This window comes from Lissotriton vulgaris, chromosome 11, assembly GCF_964263255.1.
Source record: "Lissotriton vulgaris chromosome 11, aLisVul1.2, whole genome shotgun sequence".
Taxonomy (NCBI): domain Eukaryota; kingdom Metazoa; phylum Chordata; class Amphibia; order Caudata; family Salamandridae; genus Lissotriton; species Lissotriton vulgaris.
The window spans coordinates 669,959,791-669,975,831 of NC_141699.1; the positions used below are offsets into that span (position 1 = coordinate 669,959,791).

General features: G+C 39.9%; 1 protein-coding gene across 2 annotated transcripts in view; it reads right to left on the bottom strand.

Moving 5' to 3' along the window:
* The window catches only part of LOC147683316 (ubiquitin carboxyl-terminal hydrolase 50-like), a 429,720-nt gene that overhangs the window by 5,531 nt on the left and 408,148 nt on the right, over positions 1-16,041 (bottom strand). For both annotated transcript variants that reach the window (XM_086943767.1, XM_086943768.1), the window contains exon 11: positions 9,538-9,587. In XM_086943767.1, the coding sequence (XP_086799893.1) occupies positions 9,538-9,587 (50 nt within the window). The remainder of the gene's footprint in view (positions 1-9,537; positions 9,588-16,041) is intronic.

Genomic DNA, 16,041 nt, shown 5'->3' on the forward strand with positions numbered 1-16,041 from the left:
TGCCCTGACTCTTTTCTATTCATGTCTCCTCTTCATGGTAGTCATGCGCGAGTTACACCCGGCTGGGTGAGGCTTGCGCATGCACCGTGAATTGGCTGCGACACAATAGATATCCCAGAAATATGATCGACTTTAGCTGCTGCTTATAGATAAGCCACAAACAATGATTATATAAATTCATTATGCACTCGTCAACATTGTTTAGTTTATTATTTTGGTTATGGTAATCACTATTTTTCTACAGTAGCATGCACTATGGTCATATCGCTTTTTTAATTTTTTTTTACAAACAGTAGAAACTTGGTTAGAACATGAGTTATACTTAACCTTGAGGTACAAAACTAAATTAATGACCAGCAGAAGCGGAAAGGCATAACAGCATTATGTTTTGACAAAATCTGACTACAAAATTTGAGGTTGGAGTTCCAATAGAAATATTGGACCTTAGGAGGAGAATAATTAGCGTATTTTGCACATATTTATTATAGACAGGTTATTGACATTTGCTTGATTTTGCACATTTTGCGACATTTGCACATGTAATTAGAATTGTCAATAATGTATATATATAATGAGCAATGCACTTGCACTTTATTTTTCGTGTTTCTCCATTTACTCTCACATTTTCAATCATAATCAGACTTGTCATATTTATGTATTTTACATTGATTGTTGTTGCCATTAATGGTTCTCTCATGCGGGTACGTTCATAAGTATTTTTGACGTTGGTATCTACTAAAGGTATTTTACTGCTATGTCATCTATGTTATAAAAAGTTAACGCTACCATTCAGTAGCTAGAAGTATGTAAATGTAAATGTAAATGTGGCGTATTTGTATAGCACGAACAGTGACCCGGAGGCATCCCGGCGCTTGTACTCCTACCACAAGGGAACCCCTCCTGGCTTTTCCTTGTGGGGTGTCCACTCCTGGGCATCCCATGGTGAAACCAGGCATCCCTTGTGCATCGGGGGCCTTTGTGGAGACTAAGCAAGCTATTGCCCAGAGTTGCAGCGTGGGACCCAAGCCTAGAATCGGCACTGAGGCGAGAATATCCGGTCAGAGGAATTTAAGCCCGAAACCCGCCGAGGCGGGAATCGAACCCTGGTCCCTGGCCAGCGTTCTGCATCAAGGTCTGCCGCTCTAAGCATTGAGCCACACTCCTCCACAATATCTTCCATGTCCATGCTAATGGTATTCACAGGTGATACTCATTATTTATCGTCACTAGCACTTTAAAAGGGCTGTCCTACTATCAAAACGTTGTCATGTGAACAAGGCTCTGTTGAGCCGAAACGTCTTTGACAGTACCTCTGCAATAAAGGAAAAGCAAGAGCCCATTTGGTCCGTGTCCGAGTTTCATTTGTTGGCTGGCGAGACTCGTTGCAGCGCAATACGAAAGCGGTATTCCTGATATATAGCTGGTTTTTCCGAACCGGCTTACACGGGACCCTTCTCAAGTTGGTTGGTGCTCAATTGGAAGATTTTTCGAACTTGCTTTGGAGAAAATCGCAACCCCGGAAGGAGTACAGCACCTGACCCCCGCTCAACCGGAAAAGGAAAAAGCAATGACTACGGCGAACTGGTCGAAGAGGAGGCTTCTCAAGCGGAGAGCGGAGAACGCCCGGCTGGGTGAACCAAGACCCGGTGATCATAACGCGACCAAGTAAGCACCGCAATTGTATTGAGTGGGTGAGGAGTACGGCTAGCAGGCGGGTTGCGCTATCGGACATAACATAAAACGCGTAGTGCAACAGCGCTCAAAAGGAATTATCATTTAACGGCAGAGGGATGTCAGGTGATAACGTACGGGACCGGGAAACTCTGGCAGCTTCATTGTTTTCCGACAGTGCCCCCCTCCCACAAGACATCTGTGGGAGGCAGAGTAATGCAGCACTTCGGTCATGAAGGAGCTATTTAAAACATTGGAGAAAAAATCTCGCCAGGAGCAAGCGAAATGGTGGGAATCAAAGACGCTGCAGCGGTACATAGAGGTTAACCGAATACCTCGGGGGCTCAGAATTCTCACTGCTCCTACTTATGAGGATCCCAATCCTGAATTGATGAAGGAGTGGGCAGAAAGCAATCTAGAAGCATCACGGCGGCAAGTACAAATATTAATCAAGTACGCTGACATTGATAGAGCCAAATTACTGACTGAGATTGCAGCTATCAATGAGGAAATCGAGGCTCTGGGTGAGGAGGAGGAAAGAATCAGATTGGCTAAATTAATGAATGAGCGCCTAAAAAAGGAAGAGAGTAAAATCGTTGACAGGAAGGCTTACAAGTTCCAAAGAGACCTTAACGACTATGAGTTGGGGCAAATATTCACCTTTTCCCGAAAATATGATGCTTTACGAAAAGGCTTAGCTAAACCCCCACCCAAAGGTAAAAACACACGCCAACAGCAAAACAAAGAGGTATTGAGTGACTCTTCCAACTTCTCCCTTAGTTCGGACCAAGAATCAGGTTTGGATTCAGAACGCCGCAGCCAATTAGAAGGCGCCTCAAAACCATCCCCTGGCCAAGAGATTATTTTTTTATGCCAGGAAAGGCTCAAGACACTAAGATCCCATACACGGAAGGAGCAAAAAAACGAAGAACAAACTTCCGGAGACGCCAAAGATGGAGGGCGGTGAAGAGGAGGATTTCAAAAGAGGAAAAGAGGCGGGAGGGGACGGGGATCCGTCGCCCAACAGGAATAACGAGTACTACCAACCGCACTATCATTAATTTGACCTCTTTAGAATTAACAGCACAAGAGGAAGATATCCTTAAATTGGGACTCACCTATGCAACACCTCGCAATTTTGACTACCCGAAAACTAGATGCGACATCTATAAAGCAGTGAGAAAACTGAAACTCAGGAAATTCTATGCCCAAAAGAAAAACTCTGGAGAAAACCAAACGATCAACAGCGGCAATAACATCAATGCATCCCAAGGCACAAGAGTCATATCAGAACTATGGGAGACAGATGGTCGTGGCTATGATAACACGGATGATGAAAAGATTGAAACAAATGAAATAGACGAATGGGGGAATAGAACCTCATTAATCACCAATTTCAGGCCTCCTTCCACATTTTATCCCATTCTCCCGCGTGACAATCTTGATATCTTTCATGAGAATGTGGTATCTGATTTGAAAGATCTCCAAAAAAATGTGGGAAAGATCAGGAAACATTTTGACAGCCGATCACTGCAGTACACTGCACTTACCAACAGATTGAGGAAAGAGAAAGATCTGGTAGTGAGAACGAGTGACAAAGGCGGGAACGTGGTTTTGATGACCAAGGCCAACTATGATAAGGAAGCTTACATTCAGCTGAATGATCGGACATGTTATGAGCGCATCCATACTCGTGTATTAACTAATATCAAAGAAGAGTACCATCGCAAACTATCCAAATGGAAAACCGCCAAATTGATTTCAGAAGCAGAATTCAAGTACCTAAAAGTCGACAACCCCATAACACCAATCCTGTACTTTATACCAAAAGTACACAAAGACCCTCTGAACCCACCGGGTAGACCTATTATATCTGCCAGAGGTAGTCTCCTTGAACATACATCTGTTTATATTGACTATTACCTGCAAGGTTATGCACATCAATTAGGCTCATATGTACAAGATACAGGGGACTTTTTGACTAAAATACAGGATATTGAATTGTCTGCTGGTGATTGGCTGATAGCTTTGGATGTTACAGCATTATACACGAGTATAACACACAAGGATGGCCTAAATGCAGTTAGCTATTATCTGTCAAGGAGGGGTCCCGAGTTTGAAGAACATAATGTTATGCTCCTTGATATGTTGGAATTTTGTTTGGTTAATAATATTTTTTTGTTTAACCAGCAAGCATACCGCCAGTTGCAGGGAGTAGCCATGGGGGCCAGCTTCTCCCCAAGCTTTGCATGTCTCCACATGAGAGCTTGGGAGGAGTTGGTCCTTGGCTTTGAATACCAGCACTATATATGCAACAATCTGGTGGCATGGTTCCGCTTCATTGACGACCTGCTGGTCGTGTGGAGGGAAAGCCATGATGGAGCACTTGATTTCATTAACCAAATTAACAACAATGATCTCAACTTAAAATTTACTGCGACCCTTAGCCAGGAAAAAGTTACATTCCTCGACACAGAATTGTATGTCAACGGCAGCAAATTGGAATCCAGATTATACTGCAAGGCTACGGCGGGCAACAGCATTTTACATGCTGCCAGTTCGCATCCAGCACATTTGATTTCCAGCATTCCTTATGGGGAAATGCTGCGATTGAGACAAATTTGCAGCAATTCCCTAGATCTGGAACAGGCGCAAAAGGAAAGCGAATCTCGCTTCCTTGAAAGGGGTTATTCAATCCAGCTAATAAAAAGTGCCATACAGAAATCTATGGTCCTATCGAGGGATGAGCTTCTGGTAAAAAAATCTGAACGCCAAACAACATCTGTTGAGAATACTCAAAGTGAGGAAAAAACAGGGGCGAACTGTTTTAGAATAATAACTGGCTTCAACAGGCAGCATAAACAGATTCGTAAAATATGTGACAAACACTGGCCTATCGTTACCAAGGATAACGTTATAGGTAAAGATCTACCTAAAAGAGTATCACTCACTTTCAGTAAAGCGCCATCTATGCGGGACCATATAATGGTAACCAACTCAGAGCCTTATGTAAAATCCTCATGGTGGCAGGAAAAGAATGGTTTCTACAAGTGCAAAACTTGCAAAGCCTGCCAACATGGAATCAACACCAGGACTTACAGAGATGGCTTCACTGACACACAACACCCAATAAACCAAGTACTAACATGCAAATCTGAATTTGCGGTGTATGTTTTACAGTGTCCCTGTGATAAGAAGTACGTAGGCAGCACCAAACATGCTGTGCACAGAAGAATCCTCCAACACCTTCGCGCCATCAGCAATGGTGACAATACTTACCCGGTGGCTCGCCACTTTAGGGAATGTCACCAGAGCGACAACGCCAATCTTAAATATTGGGTGATTGATGCGATCATTAACAGCAGAAGGGGAGGTGACAGGGAAACCAAGTTAAGGAGGCTTGAAACCAAATACATTTTATTACTTAATACTAAGACCCCGATAGGCCTCAACATCACAGAGGATCTCTATACTTGCTTGCCCTGACTCTTTTCTATTCATGTCTCCTCTTCATGGTAGTCATGCGCGAGGTACACCCAGCTGGGTGAGGCTTGCGCATGCACCGTGAATTGGCTGCGACACAATAGATATCCCAGAAATATGATCGACTTTAGCTGCTGCTTATAGATAAGCCACAAACAATGATTATATAAATTCATTATGCACTCGTCAACATTGTTTAGTTTATTATTTTGGTTATGGTAATCACTATTTTTCTACAGTAGCATGCACTATGGTCATATTGCTTTTTTTTAAAAATTTTTTACAAACAGTAGAAACCCAGTTAGAACATGAGAGTTGTGCTTAACCTTGAGGTACAAAACTAAATTCATGACCAGCAGAAGCGGAAAGGCATAACGGCATTATGTTTTGACAAAATCTGACTACAAAATTTGAGGTTGGAGTTCCAATAGAAATATTGGACCTTAGGAGGAGAATAATTAGCGTATTTTGCACATATTTATTATAGACAGGTTATTGACATTTGCTTGATTTTGCACATTTTGCGACATTTGCACATGTAATTAGAATTGTCAATAATGTATATATATAATGAGCAATGCACTTGCACTTTATTTTTCGTGTTTCTCCATTTACTCTCACATTTTCAATCATAATCAGACTTGTCATATTTATGTATTTTACATTGATTGTTGTTGCCATTAATGGTTCTCTCATGCGGGTACGTTCATAAGTATTTTTGACGTTGGTATCTACTAAAGGTATTTTACTGCTATGTAATCTATGTTATAAAAAGTTAACGCTACCATTCAGTAGCTAGAAGTATATCTTCCATGTCCATGCTAATGGTATTCACAGGTGATACTCATTATTTATCGTCACTAGCACTTTAAAAGGGCTGTCCTACTATCAAAACGTTGTCATGTGAACAAGGCTCCGTTGAGCCGAAACGTCTTTGACAGTACCTCTGCAATAAAGGAAAAGCAAGAGCCCATTTGGTCTGTGTCCGAGTTTCATTTGTTGGCTGGCGAGACTCGTTGCAGCGCAATACGAAAGCGGTATTCCTGATATATATATATATATATATATATATGCGCTAAAGTGTACAGGGGCATTATAGGTAGGACATAGGATTGTAAATCCTTAGATATTCATTTACTAAATAACCATAGGTCACAGGGACGTTATAGTTCAGATTTAACACACACAAAACCATAGAACTTTAGCAGTTATAGTTATCTCAAGTAACTATAACTTGTGCCCAAAGTTAAAAATAAGTCATGACCCGGCCTTGGACAGTTTTCTCATCAACAATTTCACTGCAAATTTTGCAGTGATATTATCAATGATGCCATAGAAGATGTCAAAACTGATTAAATATGTGGGGTAATTAGCAGCGCATGGCGAGGACACAAGTTATAGTTACCTTTTGGCACAAATTATAGTTACTTGAGATAACTATAACTGTTAAATTTCTCTGGTTTTGTGTGGATAACATGTGAACTCAACTATAACGTCCATTTGACCTTTGATTTTTTTCATTTAAATTTCTAGCTTTCTGCCAAATTTGGTACAATTCCGTCCAGTGGTTCAGCTGTAGAACCTTTCTTTTTTCACTCAGGTTTAGAAGCTGGCAAAAAGCTGCTAAAGAAACGGTCATCCATGCTCTTATGGTATCTAGATTGGACTATGCCAAATGCATTGTATGCTGGCATCCCTGGCTTCTGATTGAAGAGGCTTCAGGTGGTCCAAAATACGGCAGCCAGACTTCTTCTTGATATCCCTATTAGAAGTAGTGAGAGACAACATCTGCGCTCACTTCACTGGCTTCCCGTGGCTGAACGGGTCAAGTTTAAATCACTAGTTATCGACCACTGTGCTTTCCATGGACCGGGCCCTAACGACCTCCAGAAGCAGTTCTCCTTCTATGCCCCGGTGAGACAACTGCGCTCTATGTCTCAACTTTTAGCCCAGGTTCCTTGCTTCAAATGCCATAGGCTGGTTGGCTGCTCTTTCGCCCTGAAAGCTTCCTTGGCATCAAACGCCCTCCCATTTGCTCTTCTAAACATTCAAGACCCCTTGGCTTTTAGGAAAAATCTGAAAAAGTATCTTTTTGTGTAGTGTTAGCTCTTTCGCCCCTTTTGGTTGGCGCAGGGACACTCTTTGGAGTATCTGTGCGCACTACAAAAAAAAAAACATAACATAGTTGTCCAAAATCTCCCTGGGACATTGCATGGAGAAAACGTGTTTTGGGCCCCCCCCCCCTTTTCCTCAACTCCCACTTGACTGATCAAACCACAACTTTGATGACAGCAGCTGCAATGACCAGTACAATAGTCTTGAAAATGTCGTGATGATTCGTCAAACGGGGACAAAGTGACAAAGTTATTAGCAAAACAAGAAACACTTCATCTATGGAAACTAGGTCCTAACTATAACTGCCTACAGGTGTGATAAAAAGATTGTTTTTTAAAATCGTAGAAATTCACAGGTAAAAACAAAGGTTAAAGTAACATTTTAGTTAGTTGAATATGTCTGTGACAACATTAATGTTTTGAACACAAAAAAGGACATACATTCACCATTTTTAGTAAGCAGCACTACCTATAACTTGCACCTCCGCCATGCACTGCCTTTGACCTTACATATTACATCACTCATCACATGTTGTATGACATCATTTATGTCATCATTGATGACATCCCTAGAAAGGAGCAGGGGTGGATACACTTTTTATTGGAAAGTTTTGTGAAGATTCATCAAACTGGGCTATATTCATTAGTAAACCAAACAACGCTCTTTCTATGGAAAAGCAGACCAAAGTCGCCACTAGGAGATGAAGATATTTAACCCCTTCGATGCTGGTGACGGAACCATTCCGTCATCAGTCATGGTTGAGCTGTGCTGATGACGGAATGGTTCCGTCACGACCACACCTGTTCTGCATTGTCCAGCACAGGGGAGGAATTCAATCAGCAGCCAAGGCGATAAGTATATTCACTTCACTTACAAGTGTGAGGCTACTGAGGTCCCTTTAAAGATATTTTCTGGTTACAGCCTCTGAGACATATCCTTGCAATTCAACCCTGTTGCAGACCACCTAGCTTCAGTTTCTCACTCTGCAATTATTATAAACTGTAGTTGAAAAGAGAAAAAAACACACCTTTGCAAAACCACAGGCAAAGGATCCATTTTGAGAACAAATTCACTGGGTACTATCGTTTTTTAAATTCACTGCTGAAATCCATATAAAAACTGCTGCAAGACCAGGACAATGAGCTCCCCAGCACGAAAAGGTTGGTTGCTTCCCAACAACATAATCATGCTTTGAGAACTTCAATAGCATAAAGAGAATGGCATACTGTGCAAGACTGTACATCCTGAATACCTTTAGTGGCAAAAATACTCCCAGTCCACCATATTCTACTGCTAACAGAATCAGACCAGGGTGACTTCATGAAATACTGTAGCTTACTCAGGGACTTCCTTTAATTAGGGTGTACCATAAGCGCGATGGCCTGTTTGGAGAAGGTAACACGTTCTTAGACATATCTCATATGTTCTATGACACTTTTTGATGCAGAGTGTAAGTATTTCTAAAGTGTTCAAATATTGTAGGGTTTCAGATATCCCTCATTCTATTATGGATGGGATTTTTCAGGTCACCATTAGATATGTGATTGTGGGAATCAAATCTCGACTGACCTCTCAAGACAAGGGGTGTCAAACATATAGAGATCTTCTTACTTAAAGTGTACCATACATGCAAGAAGTGGGTCAGGCATACAATATGTGAGACTATCTAGATTGGGAGACAGTGGTATGTTCAATATGGGCCTGGGAGGCATCTGGGGGTCTGTTAAAAACATGTTGACAAACCTTTTTGAGCCAATCGAATAAGCTACTTTTAGCATATGTGGATTTCTGAAAATGGCAAGTTACACGTCTAAAAGGAAAGCATTATTAAATTGAAGAGTGTGGCAGTCATGTAGAATCCTTTCTAATCTGACTAATATTCTCAACATGAGATATTTTACCCCAGAGAACACTTCCTCAGAAGATAAGGCAGACTTCCTCCAGCCTTTCTATATCAGCTTAGACCAAACAACAATGATAATGTCCACAAAAATTAACTAGATCGGAGAATCAGTTATTCAAATGTTTTTAAACTTGGGTGCCAGCTTTCCAAAGTCCTGTCTTCTTAAATTGGCATAGGACCTCCGGGGAAACCCCAAACAAACATCTTTCCACTCCCAAGTTCCTTCACCAAAAACTGGCCATTAAAGACAATCCTATAGATATGGCACTTGTAAACCACCAGGTAGCTGTTTGGGAAAACCTAGGCGTTTCAAGAAGTTAGTGGGTCTATTTGGATAAACGTCCATTCACAGATAAATTACTTACTTGGCTTCTCCTTTTGCTTTTTGTGATACATTAACAGGTAAGCTGTTTCGCTGCAATGGAAACAAACAATTCTTTGGTTATGAGAGGATATTTTTACTCTTAGAATCTTGCTTGATTTCGAAATTAGAAAACATGACTGCAATGATTTTTGTAAATTCTATTAACAGATACAGATGCTACACAATTGTCAAAACACATTTATTTATTGGGGCTGTCTGGTTATTGCAAATCAATGATGTCAAAGTTGTATAATTGCACACAGAAAGTAGATTATTTTGTACCCACCCAAAAAAAAATGAGCTTGGTGGGAAAAGGTGTCAGTGTAAAATGTTATGTCACATGTGATGGGATTTGAGTGACCACTGATCTCCAAATTGCACAAATCATCCACAGGACTCCCAAACCATATGCACGGCCTTGCTTGCTATGCTGCCTTTATATCTCCAACCTGTAACTTATTTCTGAAATACACACTTAAAAATTTAGGAAAAACACATTCTAGTTATATATATTGAGGTTGCTCCGATTAGCGAGTCATTCATAAGCCTGTTTTTGCTTGCTGTGGTTAGAAGATGCAAGCATTTTATTGGTGAGGAAAAACCACGCAGTTTAGACAAGTGCCAACAGTGGGTATAATTAAAAAAAAGAAAAAGTACTAAAACCCCCTTTGCAAAAACACAAAGAATATTTCAGATGTGAAACTTCCAAAATGGTCATGCAAATTCATGCATCAGACTCGTGAATGTCTTATTCAGATAAAAACTGACTGAGTTCCCTATACTGTCCGATTTAAAATTGTTTGTTTAACTTAAAATCAATATGGATGCTTTAAAGTGAGATAGTGTGTTGCACAAGGTTACACTGACTTTGAAAAAATCAATGCATTAAACTCCTATCTTGCTCAAATTTTGAATGTGTCTCAATCAAAAACATTTTACTAAACCTTACAATAGTAACACTACATACAATACATAATTGGGAGGAAAATAGTACTAAATATTATTACATTAAAATATATATGGTAGAATGGGGTCATTACTGCATTTTTGATACCTGAAACAAATTTTCATTTATAACGCTTGATGGTCATAGACCTTTTAAGATGGGCCTGCTATTCTTGCAAACTAATGGGAGATATTGTTTGTTTTATGGTGGTAGAAACCTACCCTCCTTCAGCCTCAGAAAGTGGAAGAAAGCACCAAAGGAATTGTTTAGATGAATCAAACTCACTAACGTTTAGGGAAAAGCAAGTGTACAAGCAAGGCTTATGTGCAGCTAATGTCAATAATGGCTTCAAAAATCACCAATGCTTTGTAAAACATCAGGCAAAAATAATTTTCTAGTTTTTTGTCACGGACAGTAGTTACAGACAATTTGTGTTTTCTTAGTACATCTAGACCTGGAACAAGAAATGCCATTTTGCACAACCTCAGAACACATCTGCACTTTCTCTCGGAACATAAACATTTGCTATCACACTACTGTCCAGAGTCTGGGATAGGAAATACATCTTTGTATTTGAATGCCATCAGTTTAGTTTTAGCAATTGAGATTAATCAATGCTCCCTCAGTGCCAGGAGCAGGATGGAATCCATCTTAGTAGTCTCATAGTAGTTGTTTTCAGTGACCGCATAGATTTGTTTGAAAGCAGATCTTTCCAAGCAATGTGCCTAAAAAGAAAGTTTTCCATTGATTTGTAATTAATGAGTCCCAAAGGTTCAGGGAATTTTTTTAAACGGGTTTAATATATGCCCCTTGAATACTTTTGGTAAGGCTATAGTCTATAAAGAATGATTAATTATGGCCATGGCCATAATGGTTGCAGAGCTTTTGAGGAATATGGCTTTGACAATGTCAGCCCTGCAAACACCCAAAGATGAGCTTGATGATTCACAGGCTACTGGTGTGATGGGAAAGTCTTCTCTGGTATGAGGTTTGAAGAGGAGTAGTTTTAGGCCTGTTTGGTTTGCAGTAATTTTTGGGGGACTTGCACTGTACTTATGCCTGAGCTAAGTTTCAAGGTCATTTGCACTTTTGATTAAAAGTTTAGCCAGATCAGCGTAGTTTCCGAGAATGAGTCAGTCATAGAATTTATCAATGATTTTATGCAGTTCTTTTGCTGGGAATGAATCAACAAGTTAATGAGGTGATGTGAAATCCGGGATTCCTTTCTGCATTCTTTACAGATGCCTTGTAAACTGTGAATTGGTATTGGAGAGCAAGCCGTCCATTTTCCAGAGTCATTTATAAGTATCTTTATTTGATGTTAGTGATTTTCCTGTTAAATTGTTTTAGCTAAAAAACGTTATACATTCATTATTATCATGCAATCTAGGAACTCTGAATATTTTGTTGTGTGGACCTTGATAATAAATGCATTAATGGAAAAATTATATTTATGGACAGTTGTCTCGGATAGGGGCTTCGCTCTTCTCTTGAGGGAAAACTTTTTTCTTGCCCATTTATTATGTTTGTCGTTGGCCAAGAACTTTTGATTTTACTAAAATGTATTATATAATATATTTACTTAAAAAGGCTTTCAGTCACCTCTCTTCGTCCATTGGTCTGCTGTTTTGTCATTCACAGTTTGCATCCGCTCTCTACAGCACACAGAATGGGGCCATGGGTCAGCCGACTGAAGCCACTAGCCAACTTCACTTTAAGTGACTACATTTTGCTCTTTCACAAGGAGCAAATCTGCACAGAAGGTAGTTTCCTTTAGTGCCAGAGGTGTTGTTTTTACTTTATTATTGCTTTAGTGTCATGCTTAGAAACTGATGTGGTAGCAGGACACTTTTGATGTGAGGCACATTCAATCTTAATGTTTTTTGTCTACTGCCAATGCTTCTGTAAATCCATTTTGGAGTGGACTTTGTTTATTTACCGCACTGCTGCTATTTCACAGCAAACCATATTGTGTCTATTTAAAACTGTTTTGCATTAAGTTATGCCTTCATTCTTTCTTGCCTTCTTTTCCTTCTTGTTTCCTGGTTTCTTTCTTTCTTGCCTTCTTCGTACCTACCTTCTTTCCTTTTTCTGCCCTTCTTTCTTTTTCTTTCTTTCCTTCTTTCTTGTCTTCCTTCCTTTTTTCCATATTTGTCTTTCTTTCTTACCTTCTTTACTTCTTTCTTGCCTACTTTCTTCCCTTCCTTTTTTCTTTCTTGTCTTTTGTCCTTTCCTTCTGTCTATTTTTTCTTTCCTTCCTTCTTCCTTTCTGTCCATCTTTCTGTCTTCCTTCCTTTTCTGGTCTTCTTTCTTTCTTTTTGATTCTTGTCATGTTTGTTTCGGTTATATGATGTTACAACGCATTCCGTTGCAACGCATGCCTTTTCCACGCATGCGTTACAACGGAATGCCATTACCACGCATATGGTTTACCACAAAAATGCCTTTACCACGCATAGTTTAACAACTTTTTTCGTTGTTTAACTATGCATGATATTGGCATTTTCATGTTAAACCGACTGCATGATTGATTATGTAGTTGAAATCCATACATGTTTTTTTAATTATGCCTAACCTAATACATTATTATAATTTTAAAATGTACTTACATGTTCTTTCGACGGTATTCTCCTTCTTCTAAGTGGTCCTTTCTCTATTTTTGATGGAGTACGTAGACGCACGTACGTAATCACGTCTGTTAGGGAGGCTCTTTCCATGAAGGACAGAGGCACAGAAGAGCGTGTTTAAGGTAAGTTTTTTTTTTGTTTTTTTTTAAACCCTCTCGTTTGTTTGCTTTTTTGGGGGGGGAACCCCCCCCCCCCCCCCCTACTTTTTTTTCCTACCTTTAACTCACATTCCTTTACTACGTTTTTCGTAGTAAAGGAATGCATGGTAAAGGTTATAGTGGTAACCACGCATGCGTTGTAAGGCATGCGTGGTTAGTGCATTCGTGGTAAAGGCTTCGTTGTAGTGGCTGTTTCCCGTTTGTTTCTTTCCCTTTTTTCCTACTTTTTTGCCTGGTTTCTTGCAATTCTTCTTTTATTCATTCTTTCTTGACTTCTTTTGTTTCTTTATATTTCCTTGTTTCTTCCCTTCTTTTATCCTTTGTTTCTTGCCTTTTTTCGTTGTTTCTTTCCTTTATCTTTTGTGCCTTCTTTCTCAAAGGCAAAGGGCTAGCAACCAGTGCTAGACCGATTGGCTTTTTTGCGTCTGTGTTAGCCAAAACCTTTTCTCTTCTACCTCTATTATGAGTATAACATAGTTACTTTTAGGGGTTTTCAGCCAGGCTTCATCCATTGGTTTTGTGGCTGTGTCACTCACATTTTTTATCCACCCACTCCAGAATGAGCCAAAAGGCAACTCTTCTGCCCATTTTAGTCATTGGCTGAATTTACAATTAGTTACGGCATACTGTCCTTTCACAGGGAGCACATCCACATATCAAGTTGTTATTTTGCAGTGCCAGGGGGTTCTTTGGTAACGTTTGCTTTCTTGAGACCCAAAAAGCATTTTTTGCCTTCAGCTAATTATTAATTTTAATTGATGAGGGCCTAGCAGCTTCCCGATCAATAATGTTTTGCAAAAACCATGAAAAAACAAAACAAGAAATGTCTTGGCTGGCGGCCAATGCGACCTATTGGCTTTGCCAATGCTTGTTAATTTTTTAGATGTACCGAGGAAGTACACTGAAAATGAAGAACCATCCTGCGATTATCTGAGGCTCATCTGTAATTATACAATGAGGTTTAATAATTTCAATATTCGAATATGCCTGGTAAACACACAGCTAAACAACACTGCAGAATGGTGGAGGTGGTCTGTATGTGAAGAACACTTAAAGTCACATTGTATTGTCTGGCATATTATTCAACCAGCCTGCCATGGTGCAAAGAAATAAATGGTATTCCATTAGGGTCAGCAAAGTCATTTACATTTTCACTTTAATTTTTATGTCCTAAAAAACGTTTAGGCTGGCTACCACTTCCCTTCAAGTTTTGTGGTCCTGGAATCTGCTGCCTGAAAACTCTAACTACATCACTCCTTTCCCGATGAAAATCCAATTGATCCCCTAGTCAGCTTGCACCATCTTAAAAACTAGCTAGTTTATCAACAGAGCCATCATGATCATCAGCCCCCCTTTATGGCTGACAATCTCAACACCACTGGTCGTACTTGGTTCTCCCATAGTTAGAACAATGTCAGGCTCGAGATGAAAGAGCGCAAAATGTAAAAGTATGGTTAGAAGCCTTCTTTTGCCTACATAGTCAGGTGGTGCAAATGTTAAGACCCACATTTACCCTGCAGACTCCCATATCCTGAAAGAGCTGGGTAGCATGTCACCAAGTTAACAATTCATATATGTCAGTACTCAAAGTGTTGGATACAAAAGAATTTATGATAGCTGAATAGGTTAAAAATGAAACACTCCCTTATTGGCTCCAAGGTAGGCTGAAGAGCAATTCTAAAACCCAAAGCCAGTAACACTGAAATGATAGGCTCTACATTTCTCTTCAAGATACTAAATAACAGTATCATAAAAGGTCCCAGGCCCCTCTCCCACACCTATAGGAATGAATGTATCTTTTTGTTTCAACTTGCCTAAAAAACAAACCAGCAAGTCTTATGTAATGCTATGTAGACAAGACAACTCAAAGACAACAGTAAACAAGGACAAGACTTCTAAAACAGTGCAACCAAACATGCTACAACTGAGGAACTCCGAGTCAGAATGACCTATCCTAAGACCCCCACTCTCAAACTATACAACAGAGAAGGCCCTTTAAGCTGCTCTGTGTAATGCAGGTGGCTTGTTGGTCAGCAGAATTCTAGTGGAATAGCATCACAAAATAATAACTTGTATCTGAAATCACTCAGATGTCTGAAATAGACCCATCTATGAGGGTCTATTCCTAACAGTAAAGAGTGTACAACAGGCAGTTTTAGTACTTCTGTGAAATATTGTTATAAATAGTTTATGACTGATCAGCTCTGCTATGCCTTTCAGATGGTAGTGATTAAGACCTAACAATTTAACTCCATGCTACTGTACATATGCAGTGATATGTTGATGTGCAACAACATAACAGTAAGTTGAGAATAATTTCTTCAATATCTATTCCTTACTGGTTGATTTTCAAGAAACCATCAGCAAATAGTATATTGCAGATGCAAAGTCAGGTATATCTGTGTTCCACGATACAACATCTCTCCGCTACACTTAGTCAATTACAAACCAAAATAAAAAACAAGCATTGGAAATGCAATAGGTCTCGCAGCATTAGAGTTAGTGCTTTTAGAATTGTTTATGGTTTTTTTTTGTAAATCTTTAGCATTTTTGTTTCCTGTAGCCAATGCTAAAGAATTACAAATAAAAAAAGCCATAAACAATTCTAAAAGCTCTAACTCAAATGCTCCGAGACCTATTGCACTGTGTGAGGGTGAGGGGTTGAGGGTGAGTGAGGGTGAGGGTGGGTGAGGGTGAGTGAGGGTGAGTGAGGGGTTGAGGGTGAGTGAGGGGTTGAGGGTGAGTGAGAGTGAGGGTGAGTGAGGGTGAGGGTG